The sequence below is a fragment of the Panthera onca genome, chromosome E1 (genome assembly GCF_046562875.1).
Source record: "Panthera onca isolate mPanOnc1 chromosome E1, mPanOnc1 haplotype 2, whole genome shotgun sequence".
NCBI classification, from domain to species: domain Eukaryota; kingdom Metazoa; phylum Chordata; class Mammalia; order Carnivora; family Felidae; genus Panthera; species Panthera onca.
The window spans coordinates 26,824,940-26,841,301 of record NC_138352.1 but is presented as its reverse complement, the minus strand read 5'-3'; the positions used below and the strand labels follow the sequence as shown (position 1 = coordinate 26,841,301).

General features: G+C 45.2%; 1 protein-coding gene across 1 annotated transcript in view; it reads left to right on the top strand.

Moving 5' to 3' along the window:
- The window catches only part of LOC132687104 (multidrug and toxin extrusion protein 2-like), a 57,827-nt gene that overhangs the window by 8,722 nt on the left and 32,743 nt on the right, over positions 1–16,362 (top strand). The window contains exons 4-8 of the mRNA XM_078437659.2: positions 911–1,059; positions 1,848–1,890; positions 2,452–2,496; positions 4,681–4,778; positions 6,381–6,478. Coding sequence (XP_078293785.1) covers positions 911–1,059; positions 1,848–1,890; positions 2,452–2,496; positions 4,681–4,778; positions 6,381–6,478 — 433 coding nt within the window. The remainder of the gene's footprint in view (positions 1–910; positions 1,060–1,847; positions 1,891–2,451; positions 2,497–4,680; positions 4,779–6,380; positions 6,479–16,362) is intronic.

Sequence of the window (16,362 nt, the reverse complement as noted above, 5' to 3'; positions counted from 1 at the left end):
AGTGAGAAAAGCTCTGAGAAACCTTGACTCGGCCAAGGCCGCTGGGGGGACCGGGCCTTCCCTGCCCTCCCGTGGCCTGCTCTCCGCTCTGTGCTCTGGCCACCTGGCTGCCCCTCATTTCTGCCTTTTGTGCTCTCGTCACACTTAAACGTCAGGTGATGTCGTTTCTCTGCGCGCAACTCTCCTGTGACCCCGTCTGACTGTGGAGGCCGCTGAGCCCTCTGCTGTCCCCACCGGGGTTCCATCCCCACAGGCTGCCCTGCTGGGCCTCTCCCAGACGTCTGCCTGGCTCATTCTCTCAGCTCCCGCATGTGTTTGCCAGAAATCCCCTTCTCCGGGAGGCCTGCCATCCGCCCTGTAAACATCGTGCTCCTCCCCCAAGGGTCTGTCCCCCTTCCCTGGTGTCTTTTTCTCCAAGCATTACTGCCATTCTAGAGAATGCACTCTAGATCTTAGTTATTTCTGTTTATCGTCTGTCTCCCTTTCCTTCTAGAAAGTCAGCTCCATGATGGCAGGGACTTCTGCCTGCTTTGTTCACTGCTGAGTTAGTTCCCGGGTCGCAAATGCGTGTGGCACATAGTAAGAGTTCAAGAAATACTTGCTGAGCGAATCCGGCAGGCTCTAACCCGCCGCCTGCTTCTTGCACCTTTGAAGCCCTGCTCTCTGCTGTCAGTGCCCTCCATGTCTAACTGTCCCTGTTCCCAGAGACAGGAGACTCCTCGTCCCGGGGCATGTTTAAAATGCCCTTGGTGCCCTTGGCTCAGGTGTTGGGGGCGGGAAACAACAGCTGTCCGGCTGCATGGGTGGCCAGCAGGGTGCTCTCCCTTGGGGAGCCGTTTGCGATGCCGGCGGTCCAGGCCTCGGCCCGGTACACGGTGGCCCTCTTTATCACTGCGTTTGTTTTCTCCAGTCCTTCGGAGGCAAGAACCTAAAACGCGTGGGGATCATACTCCAAAGAGGAATCCTCATCTTGATGCTGTGTTGCTTTCCTTGCTGGGCCGTCTTCATCAATACGGAGCGTATCCTCCTGCTCTTAAAACAAGACCCCGAAGTCTCCAGGTCAGCAGCGTCTCTAATGTCAGAACCCCAGGTTCAGCGTAAGTGACCGTCTGGTCGTCTTAACCTTCATTGACGTTTTGGTCAGTTACCTGGACTTGAACCCCCGTGGAGAATGGAAGCTGTGACTTGTGGATCACAGGGTATTAAGGCTGGCAGGGACCAGCTGGCACAGAGTGACACAGAGTGGCACAGCGTGACACAGTAACCTGACGTCCTGCCCAGAGTGAAGATACAGGATGAGAATGTTAATACCCTTGGCCCCAGTCTACTTTCCCGGTGTTTTGCAAATACGCAGAGGATTTTTTCCCTCCCAGAAGCAAAGGAGCAATATAGTTGCTTAGAGTTCTTAGAGTTGGGTTTTTTTTTAACCTACAAGTCCAGCAAACTCTGGAATTTGTCTTCAGGATACACGGGATCACGGGATGCAAGGAGGCATCTCTCTTTTCTAGAACACTGTTCGTCTTGCTTCAGTGTGAGGTACAGCTACAGTCCTGACCCAAAACCTTTCTGAACTTTGCCCGACTTTTAGTTCATTTTGCTCTGTTCGTCCCATCTTTTCTGCTAAGAATGAGCTGAAAGACGTAAAGTCAGACTTCCCTGTAAAAGCAGACGTGTAGCAAGCCTAACATAGTGTTAATCTGGCTTGTGGAAAAAGCCTTTTCAGAGTGGTATTAAATTTCTCCCGTGTAAATTATGTTTAATTTTTAGGAACCACGTGGATTCAATTTGAAGAAGTACGGCAGCAATTGTTTGAATATTAACTGAAGGCTGTTTGTTGTTTATTTCAGGATAGCCCAGATTTATGTGATGATTTTCATTCCTGCTCTTCCTGTAAGTGTCGAGGATATTTTGTGTCCTGGGACGCCCCAAGCAGCTCATGAATAGTGTCATGCCTGTGCCTCCCCTCTTTCTGTTTATTTTATCATAGTCCTGTTCCCGTGTAAGTTCAGTGTGTAGTTCTTGGACCTGTCATCCCATCCTTACTGCTTCTCAGAGCTTGTACCACTTTGATATCCAACAGCTTGAACGTAATACCCACACCGATGAGGGGGAAGAGCTTTCTGTCCTTATTCTGTGGGTGCTTTTGACTGCAGATTAATTAGGATGTTTCTGGGGCCCCTCTGGGATTGGGGAAAGTACTGCCAGCTGGCACTCTCAGAGCCATTCAGACGTCAAGGTAGTGAGCCGTTCGCAGATTCGGCCAGTTCGAGGTCTGAGGGTCCTCTCCGGAAAATTCCAAACAGCATCCTAGCATTTGATCCGCGTGGGTCTGGGTCTCTGATTTTGAGGTCGCATCAGGAGGAAATACCTTCTTGAGAAACAGAACTGTCAGAAACTGTTGGAATTATGCCTTCATGTTAACAAGAGGTGTTTTTCTGTTTTACCTCCTAGGCAGCATTCCTGTTCCAGCTGCAGACAAGATATTTACAAAGTCAGGTATAGAGCCTTTGGATCTTTTGACTCCGTGGTGCCTAGAAACGTGTAGTAGATATTCTTAGGGAGTTCTCCGTGAAAGTCATTCACAGTTTTATTTCCCTGGAATTTTACCCAGAGCTCCTTGTTTGGGAGACCTGAGGTCTTGTAAATGGATTTTGTCCAGCTCAGGAGAGATGCCCATCTCAACCTGTCAGATTCCTGCACCTACCTCTTGTTTTACTCTGCAGCCCCTGCCTCCCACAACACCCACCACACTGCACCCCTTCCCTCCTCTGTGGGCTGCCTGCTGGCTTTGGGTCTGACCTCAGGCCCGGCTCTGGTGCCTGTGCTTTAGAGGAAGAGGCTGCAGAGTTCTGTGGGGTTTACGGCGCCCCCAGGAACCAGAGGGACAAGGGGCATGGAGGGGAAGGCTAAGGGCAGAGCTGAGGGGGAGCTCTGCCTCTCTGTGTCCCCAGGTCCCTCTTACGTGAGCCGCCCGCTTGCCTTCATGTAACTTTTATCCACAGAAGCCGCTCTACTTTGATGGTGGCCAACTGTTTTTTAAAAAAAAATGTAGACTCTTTTTTTTTTTTTTTTTTTTGTAAGTTTATCTGTCTTAAGAGAGAGTGCGAGCAGGAGAGGGGCAGAGGGAGAGGGAGAGAGAGAAGCCCAAGTAGGCTCCACGCTGTCAGCGCCCAGAACCCAACATGGGGCTCAATCTCATGACCCCGGGATCATGCCCTGAGCCAAAACCGAGAGTCAGACGCTCAACAGACTGAACCACCCGGGCGCCCCAAATGTAGAGTCTTCAAGAAAATGTTTACCTGAGGACTAGCGTAGAGTAGGCAAGAGACACACGAGAAGTGAGGAATGAGGCCCCGTAAATAATGGGGGTGAATGTCCACCGCATACCTGCTGGGGACCAGGCCCTGCTGGGTGCTTCGTGTGAGGTGACCTCACGAACCTTCACCTTGACCCTGGACAGAAGTTAGGTAACTCGGCCTGAGTGTCTCCCATGGGGTCTTCCTGGGACACCTCGTGCCATGCACCGATTTGCTGTCCATGCAGTCATCCCTTCTCTTCTATCTCTGTGTTACTGTGATAGAAACGATGGCCCAGCGGGTCATTCAAAAGCTTTTAGAAACTTCTAGTTGGCCGGGCTCGCAGCTGTACCAGTGGGGGAGATGTGGCCAGCGGCTCTGACCCTGGCCGTCGATGTCCTCTGTGACCGTGCTGTCATTCAGAACCCTTGCCTGTGTACCTCTGAGTGTTCGGCTGACCACCTCTTTAGGAAAACTCACTCTTCCTGCTGCAAGAGTCTTAACTGTTCTCACGAGACCACATTCTCCGCTCACCAGAGGAGTGGAAACATCCCCACGCAGCCCGGCTAACGCAGTTGTGTGTCCTGCCTTTTAACTCGACCCTAACGCGCTCTGCCCAGAGTTTCAGGGACCTCCCACGGGTTAAAGGGCTCGGTCCCTCGAGACTCCCCTCCCCCCACCTTCCGGTGCCCACGTTGCCCCCTGTGCTTCTGACTGATCGGCTGCAGGTTGGAGGTTTCCACGACCGCCAGCCTGGTTCCGTTAATTTTTTAGAGCGACTCCCAGGACTCACGAAGAGTTTGCTTACGATTTGCCGGTTTGTTACAAAAGGGTGTGGCAAAGAACGCAGGCCAAACACCCAGATGGCAAGGTGTGTGGGACAGGGTCCGGAATTTTCACAGCACGTCCTCGTGTACACAGCCTGGAGGCTGTCTGAACCCCGTGATTCTGCGGTTTCAGGGGAGGCTCCCTCACGTAGGCGGGATTGATCACTTCCTCTATTCCCAGCCCCCCTCCCCTCTCCCGAAAATGAGCGAAGGGCTGAAAATGTCAAGCTCCTAACAACCATGGCTTGGTTGTTCTGGTGAGCAGCTCCCATCCAGGAGCCCACCCAGAGTCATTAGGACAAAAGGCGCCCTTGTCACCCAAGAAATTCCAAAGGATTTAGGAACTCTGGGTCAAGAACCCGGGTTGAAGACCAAATATTAGAACAAAGGATCCGCCTCGTGCCCCTGCCACTGAGAAGTTCTAGGGGAGTTAGGAGCTCCGTGCCGGGAAGCGGGGGCGGGGTGGGGGCAGAGACCAGTATATATGCTTCCCATTACGTCACACCACATAACCGATCAGCTTTTGAAAATGCTGTTTTCCTGTTTGGGGATTTTAGGGCATCATCATGCCTCAAGTGATCACTGGGGTTGCAGCAAACGTGATCAATGTGGGCATGAACGCCCTCCTGCTCTACGCCCTGGACCTCGGAGTGGTGTAAGTTGTGACCCGTTCGTTCCCCAAGTGCCGAGCGTCTGCTGGCCGCGGCCCTGGGGGCTGGGATATGGGGGGGTGAAGCGGCCTGGGAGGGAATCCCCGTGGGGTGGGGGCTGGTGTCCTGGAGCACCTGGGGGGGCAGTCAGCCCAGGCTGTGGGGAGGAGTGCGGGCGTCAGCTGGGGGAGAATGTTGTGGAAGAGGTGACGTTGTGAGCTGACACCTGCCTGTCCGGTGGAGTTAGTGTGAGAGGGCGTCGCTGCAGCCCATGAAGACTGAGATGCCAGACCTGAGCAAAGGCAGGAGGGGGCAGAGGACTGTCGGGATCTCCCACTAGCTCTCAGTTGTAAGAAATCAAGCCAGTTCCGTCTCTGTGAAGCTGGAGAGTTGGAGGGTCCCACGAGGAAGGCAGCGTCAGTTTGGACCTCCCGCCAGTAGGCATCATGCTGTCGATCCATCCCTGACTTGAACCGTCCGGTGCGCTGGCCCAGGTCCAGCCCCCTTCACGTGGGCCGACGTGGTCACACGAGCACTCGAGATATATTATGAATGACATGTAGTAAAGTGAGATAGAATAGAAAATAGTGTATGGAGGTCTTTTCATGAGACTTCGTGTGTACACATATTAATGTGGGTACCAGGTAGTGATGGAAATTTAGTTCTGTTAGTTGCAGTAATACACGTGTGTGTACACACACACACACACACACACACCCACACATATTTGTACATTTGTACGTTTGTATATAAGTCATTAGGTGATGGGTAGTAGAGAGGTGGACTGTAAGAATAATCAATGGAAAAAGGTTTGTAACATCTCCTGCCAGAAAAGCCAGAGGCTTTGACCATGGGGGGCGGGAGCACGAGTCGGCAGGCAGGTCTGAGAGCTGGTGACATCGACCCACATAAACACCTGATTGGCACCCGGTTTGTCCGGCTTTCCTCTGCAGGTGCACCTCACGGACCATCTCATAGAAGTTTCTTGAACAGGTGTACGGAGGACAGTTTGGATAGTAGGAAAAGAGGAGAAGAACACATAGGAATGGGTTAATAAGTGATACAGTGTGAGGATTGGTCGGAAGATTAAAATGAAAAAATAGGAAGAAGCAGGGCTCTGGGCTCCCTGTGCCAGGACGGGGCATCGTTTAATTTGTGGTGACAAAATGTCATCTAAGATGCTCTAAGTTTGTCTTGTAATTGAAAACAAATTTATTATAATCCTGGGAAATAACTGTGAACCTTAGACCAGTATTTTGAGCACAGTAGTTGTTTTTGATATTGTACTTAGGTGACTACATTTAAGAATTTATCTGCTAGGTTATTTCGGGCTGTTAGGACAAAGGACGGTGACAAGTGTGTATGTCCTTTTATTTTTCTGGTGATGAACAGTAACATTTGGCTCTTCCACAAAATTGTTGGTGGAAAGAAAACAAGTCAGTTGTAAGTGGACAGTGTATTTAAATCATTAAAAGATAGTCCACAAGTTCTAGGCTTTTCTAATAACTGTAATTCTTAAAACAGAGCAAAAGCTTGTCAGGGGTAGTCTGTTTATTTATATTTGGACAGAATATACTCCCAGGTAATGATCACTTTCTCTCCTTCAGGGGATCTGCCTGGGCAAACACCACTTCCCAGTTCCTCCTGTCTGCTCTCCTTCTCCTGTACATGTGGTGGAAAAAAATCCACGTCGATACCTGGGGAGGTATGAGAACTTTGATTTACATTATGATATTTGTTATTCAGAAGGATGTAATTCGGGTGTTTGGATATTTTTCCCCCAGAGAGTTTTTTTTTAATCTTTTTGGAAAATTAAAAAAATTAAGGAAAATATTTGTATACAGAAAATATAAAAATTATAAGTCACTGTGAGTTTTTTTTTTTAATGTCCATAAAGGCAGCTTTTGGTCATAGAGAACGGTTGGCAGCTGTTGGGTTTAAGAATTGATATTTAAGGAATTAAAATTGCAGATACAAAATCTAAATTTTTCTTTGCAAATCATCCTGCTGTGTTAAAACACAGTTTGATTGATATCTTATCGACTCAGGTGAACAGATTGAGTTCTTAAATAATAGTACCACTTAAAGTTTCGCCAAATTCCCTTAAATAGTGTAACATGCATTTGTAAGTTTAGTAAAATAGATTTGTTTTGTTTTCTAATTTTTTAAATTGTGGTAGAATGTATGTAACATAAAACTTGCTATTTTAGCCATTTTAAGTGCCCTTAAATACATTCACAGTGTTTGGTAACCATCACCACAATCTAGTTCTAAAACATTTTTATCACCCCAAACAGAAATTCTGTACCAGTTAAGCAGTCACTGCCCCTTTTTTCTCCCTCTAGACCCCCAGTAACTTCCAATCTACTTTCTGTTGATCTGGTACCTTGAAACTTTGCTGAAGTCATTCATTAGCTCTGAAGGCTTTCTGGTTGACTCTTTGGGTGATTCTGTATATAAGATCATACCATGTGCGAATAGAGATAATTTTACTTCTTCCCTCCCGGTTTTGATGCCTTTTCATTTCTTTTCTTGATTAATCGCTCTGACTACAACCTCTAGTGCAGTGTTGAATAGAAGTAGCAAAAGTGAACATCTTTGTCTTGTTTCTGATTTTAGGGGTAAAGTTTTCAGACTTTAGCCATTGATACGACATATGTGAGTTTTTCATAGAAGCCCTTCGTCAGGTTGAGAAAGTTTCCCCTATTCCTAGTTTGTCGAGTGTTTTTGTTCATAAAAGGGTATTGGACTTTTTTTTTTTTTTTCCCTGCATTAACTGAGATGATCACTCTTTGTTTTTTCTTCCATTTTATTAATGTGGTGTACTGCATTGATTGATGTTAATCATCTCGTGTGTTCTTGGGATAAATCCCATTTGGTCACTGTGTGCGATCATTAAATATGTTGCTTGGGGCGCCTGGGTGGCGCAGTCGGTTAAGCGTCCGACTTCAGCCAGGTCACGATCTCGCGGTCCGTGAGTTCGAGCCCCGCGTCGGGCTCTGGGCTGATGGCTCGGAGCCTGGAGCCTGTTTCCGATTCTGTGTCTCCCTCTCTCTCTGCCCCTCCCCGGTTCATGCTCTGTCTCTCTCTGTCCCAAAAATAAATAAAAAAAAAAAGTTGAAAAAAAGAAGAAAAAAAAAAAAAAATTTAAATATGTTGCTGGGTGTGGTTTGCCAGTATTTTGTCGAGGATTTTTACATCTATATTCATAAGGGATATTGTTCTGTGATTTTCTTTTCTTGTGTTGTCTTAATCTGGCTTTGGTGTCGAGGTGATGCTGGCCTCAGAACGAGGCTGTGGGTTTGGTACCATTATTTCTCTTCTGTGTTTTGGAAGTTTGAGGAGAATTGGTGTCAGTTCTTCAAATATTTGCTTTAATTCACTGGTGAAGCCGTAAGGTCTTGGACTTTGTTGGGAAATTCTAATTGCCTGTTCAGTCTCTTATTAAAGGTTTGTTGAGATTTTCTCTTTGTGTTCGGTCACTTGAGGTAATTTGTGTGTTTCTAGGAATTTGTCATTTCGTCTAGTTATTTGATTTGTTGCCATACAGTTCCTAGAACTCTCTTATATTTTTTATTAAAGTGAGGTTGGTAGTAACATCCCCACTGTTATTTTTGATTTTAGTTATTTGAGCCTTCTTTTTCTCTTGGTCAGTTTAGCTAAAGTTTTTTCAATTTCGTTGATCTCTTTTCGTTTGTTTTTGTTTTATTTTTTCAAAGAATTGGTTTTTGGTTTTCTGGTTCTCTCTTGTTATTTTTCCATTCTCTACTTCATTTATTTCTGCTTTAATCTTCATTATTTATGTTGTTCTAGCTTTGGGTTTAATTTGCTCTTTTTCCGTCTCCTCAATGTGTAAAATTAATTTTATCCATTTGAGAGCTTTTTTCTTTTGCAATGTAGGCATTTACAGTTATAAATGTCCCTTTGAGTACTCCTTCACTTCATCTAGTGTGGTGGGTTGTGTATTTGTTTTCTTTTGTTTCAGTGTGGTGTTTTTTTTTTCGTTGAACTTTTGCTACACTTTTTAATAAAGTTTATTTATTTAGGGTGAGAGCAGGAGGAAGGGCAGAGAGAGCAGGAGAGAGAGAGAATTCAAAGGCGGCTCCGCACTGTCACTGGAGAGCCTGATGCCTGATGTGGGACTCAAACTCATGAACTGTGTGTGACGTCATGATCTGAGCCGAAACCAAGAATGTGACACTTAACAAACTAAGCCACGCAGGTGCCCCTTCAGAGTTGTTTTTCAAATTGTCCCTTGTGTTTTGTTTAAGAGTGTGTTTAATTTGGGGCACCTGGGTGGCTCAGTCAGTTGAGCATCCAACTTCACCTCAGGTCATGATCTCACGGTTCGTGGGTTCGAGCCCCACGTCGGGCTCTGTGCTGACAGCTCGGAGCCTGGAGCCTGCTTCAGATTCTGTGTCTCCCCCTCTCTCTGCCCCTCCCCTGCTTGCATTCTTCTCTCTCTCTCTCTCAAAAATAAATGAAACATTTTTTTAAAAAGTGTTTAATTTTTACATGTATATGAATTTTTTGGATTTCCTTCTATTACTGGTTTTATCCTTATTCTGTTGTGGTTGGAGAAGATACTTCGTATGAGATCAGTCTTCCCAAATGACTCTAAACTTGTTTTGTGACCTAACACATGGGCTGACCTGGAGAATGTCCCGTGTGCACTTGAGAAGAGTATTGCTGATGTTGGGTGGAGAGCTGTGTACAAGTCTGGTGTGTAGTGTTGTTTTAAGTCCTCTCTTTCCTTAGTGATCTCTGTCTACATGTTCCATTCATTACCGAAAATAGTACTGGAGTCTCCAACTATTTTGTGGAACTAATTCTCTACTTGTGTAAATGTTTGCTTCGTATTTTATGGGGCTGTGTTGTTTGGTCCCTGCCTGTTTATCATTGTTGTGTCTTCTTGATAAACTGACTGTCTCATCAACGTATAATGTCCTTCAGGGGCACCTGGCTGGCTCAGTCGGTTAAGCGTCCCAAGTTCGGCTCGGGTCATGATCTCGCGGTTCGTGAGTTTGAGCCCGGCATAGGGCTCTGCAGACCCTGCTTCAGATCCTGTTCCCTCCCTCTCTGCCTCTCCCCTACTCATGCTTTCTCCCTCTCTCTCTCTGTGTCTCAAAAATAAATATTAAACACACACACGTATATAATGTCCTTTTGTCTTTTGTAATCGATTTTGACTTAAAGTTATTTTGCCTAATCTTAGTCTAGCCACCCCAGCTCTCTTTGGGTTCCTACCCCAGTTCTCTTTGGGTTACTACTGATATAGAATATATTTTTTAATCATCTTTCTTTCAGCCTATTTGTTGCTTTCTGAGTCACTTTTCTGTCACCAAAGTGAGGCTCCTATAGACAGCATATAGTTAGATCGTGTTTTCTAGTCCATTTGGTCAGTATCTGCCTTTTTATTGGAGAATTTAATCTGTTTACATTTAAAATAATTGCTGATAAGGGCAGACTTTCTTTGCCATTTTATTATTTGCTTTCTGTTTGTCTTAGACGTTTTTTGTGTTTCATTTCCTTCTGTACTGCCTTCTTGGGGGTTTAGTTGATTTTTTTTTTGTTTGTTTGTTTTTTGTTTTTTGTTAGGGAACTGTTTTGATTCCATTCTCATTTCCTTTGTGTAGATAATTTAGATTTTTTCCTTCATTGTTACCATGGGGATTTTATTTAATATCTTAAATTTATAACAACCCTGTTTGAATGGATACCACCTTAACTTCAGTAGCATCCCAAAATACTACTCCTATCCAGCTCTCTCCACCACCCCTTTCTGTTGTTGTTTCACTGACGACCTCTTTATTCACATGTGCTCAGTAACAGAGGTTCGTAATTCTTTCCTGTGCATTTGTCCTTTGAATTATGGAGGCGAGGCGATAAATCATGGAGTTACAAAGCAAACATACAGTAATCATACTGGTCTTTATATTTGTGCACATAGTTACCTTTACTGGAGACCTTTATTTGTTCACACAACTTTTGAGTTACTCTCTGGCTTCCTTTCTTGTCAACCGGAAGGACTCCCTTTAACATGTTTTTTAGGGTAGGTCTGGTAGTAACAAAATTCCTGAGCTTTTGTTTAACTGGGTATATTTTAATTTCTACTTCATTTTTTAAGGACATTTTCATCAGATACAGAAGTCTTGGTTGACAGTTATATTCTTTTGGCGATTGATTGATTGATCGAGAGCACATGCACACTCTCATGTGAGTAGGGGAGGGGCAGAGAGAGCGGGAAAGAGAGAAACTTAAGCAGGCCCCAATGCAGGACTCGATCCCACAACGCTGGGATCATGATCTGAGCCAAAACGATGAGTCAGATGCTTAAGCAAACTGAGCCACCAAGGCGCCCCTCTTTCAGCAATTTAAATGTCATTCCACTGCCTTATGGCCTCCATGGTTTCTGATGAGAAACTGTAGGTTAATCGTCTTGAGGATTCCTTGTACGTGATGAGTCACTTCTCTCCTGCTGCCTTAAAAAATTCTTTGTCTTTGATAATATGATTATAATGTGTCTTGCTGTGGATCTCATTGAGTTGATCTCATTCGCAGTTTGTCGAGTTCTTAGATGTGTATATTGTTATTTTTCTGGCAGCCTTTAATCTACTTCCTGTCAATGGATTTGCCCATTCTGAACATTTCACAGAACTTAAACCGCACAATATGTGGTCCTCTGTGACTGGTTTATTTCACTTAGCCTGATATTTTCAAGGCTCATCCATGTTGTAGCTTGTATCAGTGTTTCCATTTCTTTTCCCAGGTGAATCATATTCGGTCATACATGGTATCATGGAGATACCATGTTTTACTTATCCATTGAACAGTTAGTGGGTATTTGGGTTCTACTTTTTGGCTATTTTCTATAATGTTACCGTCCACACTCATGTACACGTTTTTGTGTGGATATATCTTTCAGTTCCTTTCGGTAAATAAGTAGGAGTGGGATTACTAGGTCATATGGTAATTCTGTGATTAACCATCTGCAGAATTGCCCGACTGTTTTCCAAACTGTAAAACATGATTTTACATTCCCACCACATCCTCACCAGCACTTATTCTATTTTCCTTTTTATTTTATTATTATTTTTTAATTCTAGCTATCCTATTAGGTAGGAAGAGGTGGCTTGGGATTTTGACTTTCATTTCCCTGATGGCAGCTGGTGTTGAGTATCTCGGGTTTCTTGGCTTGCTCCGCTCTTGTATTTCCTTTTTTCTTTACATTTCTTCGCCCCTCTGTCTGCAAGAACACTTCCTGTCGCGCCATTGGATTAGATGACATGCTTCGCCTCATTACGTGGTTCTGTTATCAGATCCTCCTCCACCTTTATCACCTGATTAGATTCTGTAGCCCTTTGACGTCCTTCCTGGTAACTGGAACACAAATTTAAATGGCTTCTGATTGGATTCTGTAGCTTGTGATTTTGGCCCTGTGGCTATAGCACTAAGTCACAAATGACTGAATACATATTTTTGAATGTTTATTTATTTTTGAGACAGAGAGAGACGGATCGCGAGTGGGGGAGGCACAGAGAGAGAGGGAGACCCAGAATCCGAAGCAGGCTCCGGGCCCCGAGCTGTCAGCACAGAGCCCGACATGGGGCTCGAAACTCACACACCATGAGATCATGACCGGAGCCAAAGTCAGATGCTTAACCGACTGAGCCACCCAGGCACCCCCGGCATTCTTTTCTTTTCTTTTTTTTAAAAAAAGAATTTTTTTTTTTTTTACATTTATTTATTTCTGAGAGACAGAGTGAGACAAAGAGTGGGGGAGGGGCAGAGAGAGAGGGAGACACAAGATCGGAAGCAGGCTCCAGGCTCTGAGCTGTCAGCACAGAGCCCTACACGGGGCTCGAACCCACAGACCATGAGATCATGACCTGAGCCGAAGTCGGACGCTCAACCGACTGAGCCACCCAGGCGCCCCCCAGCATTGTTTTCTTAGCACAAAGGTGGATCTGCTGGCTAAGCCCTATGCCATGGTGTTCTATCTACCCATAAGGGGTACTATATAGGTTAATAGAAGTCCTGGTTCCAGGCTCTTTTTAGCTTCTCCACGGTATATAGTTTCCACTCCCAAGGTCACTTCATGGACCAAGAGGCTACTATGTTCCAGTTAGTAGGAAGGAGGAGGGAGGAAAACAGGACATTCACACACCCCCTTTAAGTGTGTTAAAAGTTCCTGACAGGTGCCCACACCGATTCTGATTTGCCCTGTTGGCCAGTACATAGCCCCATGGTCATATTAAGCTGCAAGAAATGGATACATGGCCCCTAAACTTCTTGTAAGTTTATTTCTGTGAAAGATTGTGAAGGATAAGGATGTCAGTTTTGCTAGGCAAATAGCGGTCCCTGCTGCAGTTGGGAACCATGAAGTGCTCAGGAAACGCCAACAGCTCTGGCTCTTCTCCTGCATTCACCCTGGATGCTCATTTATCTCGCGAGATGTTGTGCATGCTCCTGCTGGACAAAGTTCCCCAAAAAGTCGATCATTTTACTGATCGATGTAAACGCTTCTTAATTAAGTGAATGGAAACTGTGGCATGCTAATTTTCAGTCAAATGCTGCAGATCGAAATCAGAGTTTGCTTACAGTCAGAAAAACTCCATGTGCGCTTTTTAAAACAAAACGAATCTGTTAACAGTGATAAAAGAGAAGCGAGTTTAGGTCCTTCTACTTTAAGTCTTCCTTATAATCAGCCTCCTTTCATTTGTTTCTTTTCAATTAAATTTTTTTTTTTTTTTTTTAGTGTTTATTTTAGAGAGAGAGGGGCAGAGTGCAAGTGGGGGAGGGGAAGAGAGAGAGAGAGAGAGGGAGACACAGTCCGAAGCAGGCTCCAGGCTTTGAACTGTCAGCACACAGCCTGGTGCGGGGCTCGAACTTACGGACTGTGAGATCATGACCTGAGCCGAAGTCAGACGCTCAGCTGACTGAGCCACGCAGGTGCCCCTCTCTTCACTTTTAAAAGCAGAAACGGGGGCACCTGGGTCGCTCAGTCAGTTGAGCGTCTGACTCTTGATTTTGGCTCAGGTTGTGATCCCAGGGTCATGGGATTGAGCACCACATCGGGCTCTGCACTGGGCGTGGAGCCTGTTTAAGGTTCTCTCTGGTCCTTTGTCCCTCTCCTTTGCTCTCTTGCCCTCTCTGTCAAAAATGAAATGGAATGGAATCTTAGAAAACGTGTTGGCCTCATTCTGCCCAGCGTCCACATCTACACGTAGACAACGTTCAATCGTTTTCTCTTGTCAGATCACAGTTCTTAATCATTTCTGATTCTTTTTGTTTTAAAGTCAAAATGAGGAGGGGCGCCTGGGTGGCTCAGTCGGTTAAGCGTCCGACTTCAGCTCAGGTTACGATCTCGCGGTCCGCGGGTTCGAGCCCCGTGTCGGGCTCTGGGCTGATGGCTCAGAGCCTGGAGCCTGCTTCCGATTCTGTGTCTCCCTCTCTCTCTGCCCCTCCCCTGTTCATGCTCTGTCTCTCTCTCTGTCTCAAAAATAAATAAACGTTAAAAAAAAATTTTTTTTTTAAAAATAAAGTCAAAATGAGGAAAACTCACGTATCTTGTAACAGCTTCGTTGAGGCATATGATACAGACGCTGTAAAATCCAGTTTGAGGACGTTTCTTCTTGTCACTGCAGTCCCTCCCTGTCCTTGCCCTGTCTTCATCCTGAGCCTCAGGCAGTCACTAATGTGCTCTCAGCCTCCGTGGAGTCCCCTTTTCTGGACCATCATAAATATTTTACGTTGTACCTAAACCATCGGTTATGAGGCAGGCTAATGGCCTCTGCAAAGGTGGCTAATAAGGAAGGTGATCTTATACATACCATGTAAAGTAATTCTTAGCTCTTTGCTCAATTTTTGTCTTTGTTTTTATCTCCCTTCACCCCTTAGTTTTAACGGTGGAGGAAAAAGGGCCACATCCAAATACTTTTTTATAGACACAAATGCCTATTTGGGACCCTCTGCAAATCTAGGTCATTATACCAGGTTGGTAGATACTTTAATGTTAGGAGGTGGGTAGGATTTGGGTGTGGATTGATTTATCTGCTGTGAAATTATTAACTGTTTAGCGTTCTTTAAATATTGACCAACATTTTTCTAAATATTCTCTCAGTACTTACGTAACTAAGACCCCCAAACTCAAGAGTTAACAATTTAGGGGCGCCTGGGTGGCTCAGTAGGTTAAGCGTCTGACTCTCAGGGTTACATCAGGTATTTCCAAAGTACTGTTTGTGCCCATTCAGATGCCCTTTTCTCAGCCCGGTGCCTCTCCTGTCCTGTAAATACTTGCCCTAATTGTTTTCTCTTCACAATCCAGCCTGTTGTTTACTTAGCTTTCAAGACCTTGTTCTGCGTGTGTGGTCCCCATGGTCCAGCCCAAAGCTTCTATTGCAACTGCTTGCTGTCCGTGGGGCCTGTGTGGGTCTGGTTTCATAAGGTCCAGGGCCTTTGGTCTGTCTGGCCCCCTGAAACTGATTGCCGTGAACCAGCACCCCGGCAACTTGCATCAGTAATATATGACAGTACGATTCGTCCCACACACTTCGCGGGCGTTATCTATGCTCCCAAGGAGTCACTCTGTTTTAGGTGTGTCTTTTCTAAATAGCATATGGCATTATTCCTCCTAAGAATCTATAGTTTCTAATCAGTGCCTTTACCCGTTTGCATTTATTGTCATTAAAACGTATTAGGACCTACTTACTAGGAATTACTCTGTGTTTTCTATTATTTCATGGTTTTACCTTGCTTTTTTTCCCCCCTTACTTCTTTACTTGTAATCGGTTTTCTTTCTGTCTTTACTGTACTCTTACTGTAACTCTTTTTTTTTTTTTTTTTTTTTTTTTTTTTTTTACACTGTAACTCTTGATTTGGGAGGTGGGGGCACGTTGTTCCGCATGTTGTTCAGCGTGGTGACTCTGGATCCAGATCGCCGCCGTTAGGTCCCATCTTGAAGTGGGATCTGGGGAGCACTACCTAACTTCCGTGTCTCCATTTCCCTATTTGTGAAATGATGATAATGAAAAATAGGGCCTACGGGGGCACCTGGGTAGCTCAGTTGGTTGGGCGTCTGACTTTGACTCAGGTCGTGATCTCATGGTTTGTGAGTTTGAGCCCTGCATCGGACCCTGCGCTGACCATAGGAGCCTGCTTGGGATTCTCTCTCTCTCCCTCTCTTTCTGCCCCTCCCTTACTCGTGTTCGTGCTCTCGAAATAAATAAGCTTTACAAAAATCATAGGGCCTACATCCTTTAATTGTGAAGATTTAACTGAGTTATCCCTGTGAAGGGTTTAGAACAAAGACTGTGACAAAGTGCACTCAACAAATGTTAGCTGCCATTTTTTTTTTTTTTAGTATGCTAAACTGTTTTTAATTGTTTTACAGTCCCAAGCGCTTTCTCATGTTTCCCTTCAACTTTTTATTTTCAAGATGTTCAAGCCCACTGGAAAGTAGAATGGTTTAGGGGTCATTCGACTCTTCTTTCCCTTAATTTCCTGATTGTTAACATGTTGCCTTGTTTGTTTTTGTGTTTCCCTTTATGTGTGTGTGTCTTGCCATGTAGTGAATCGTAGACATGACAC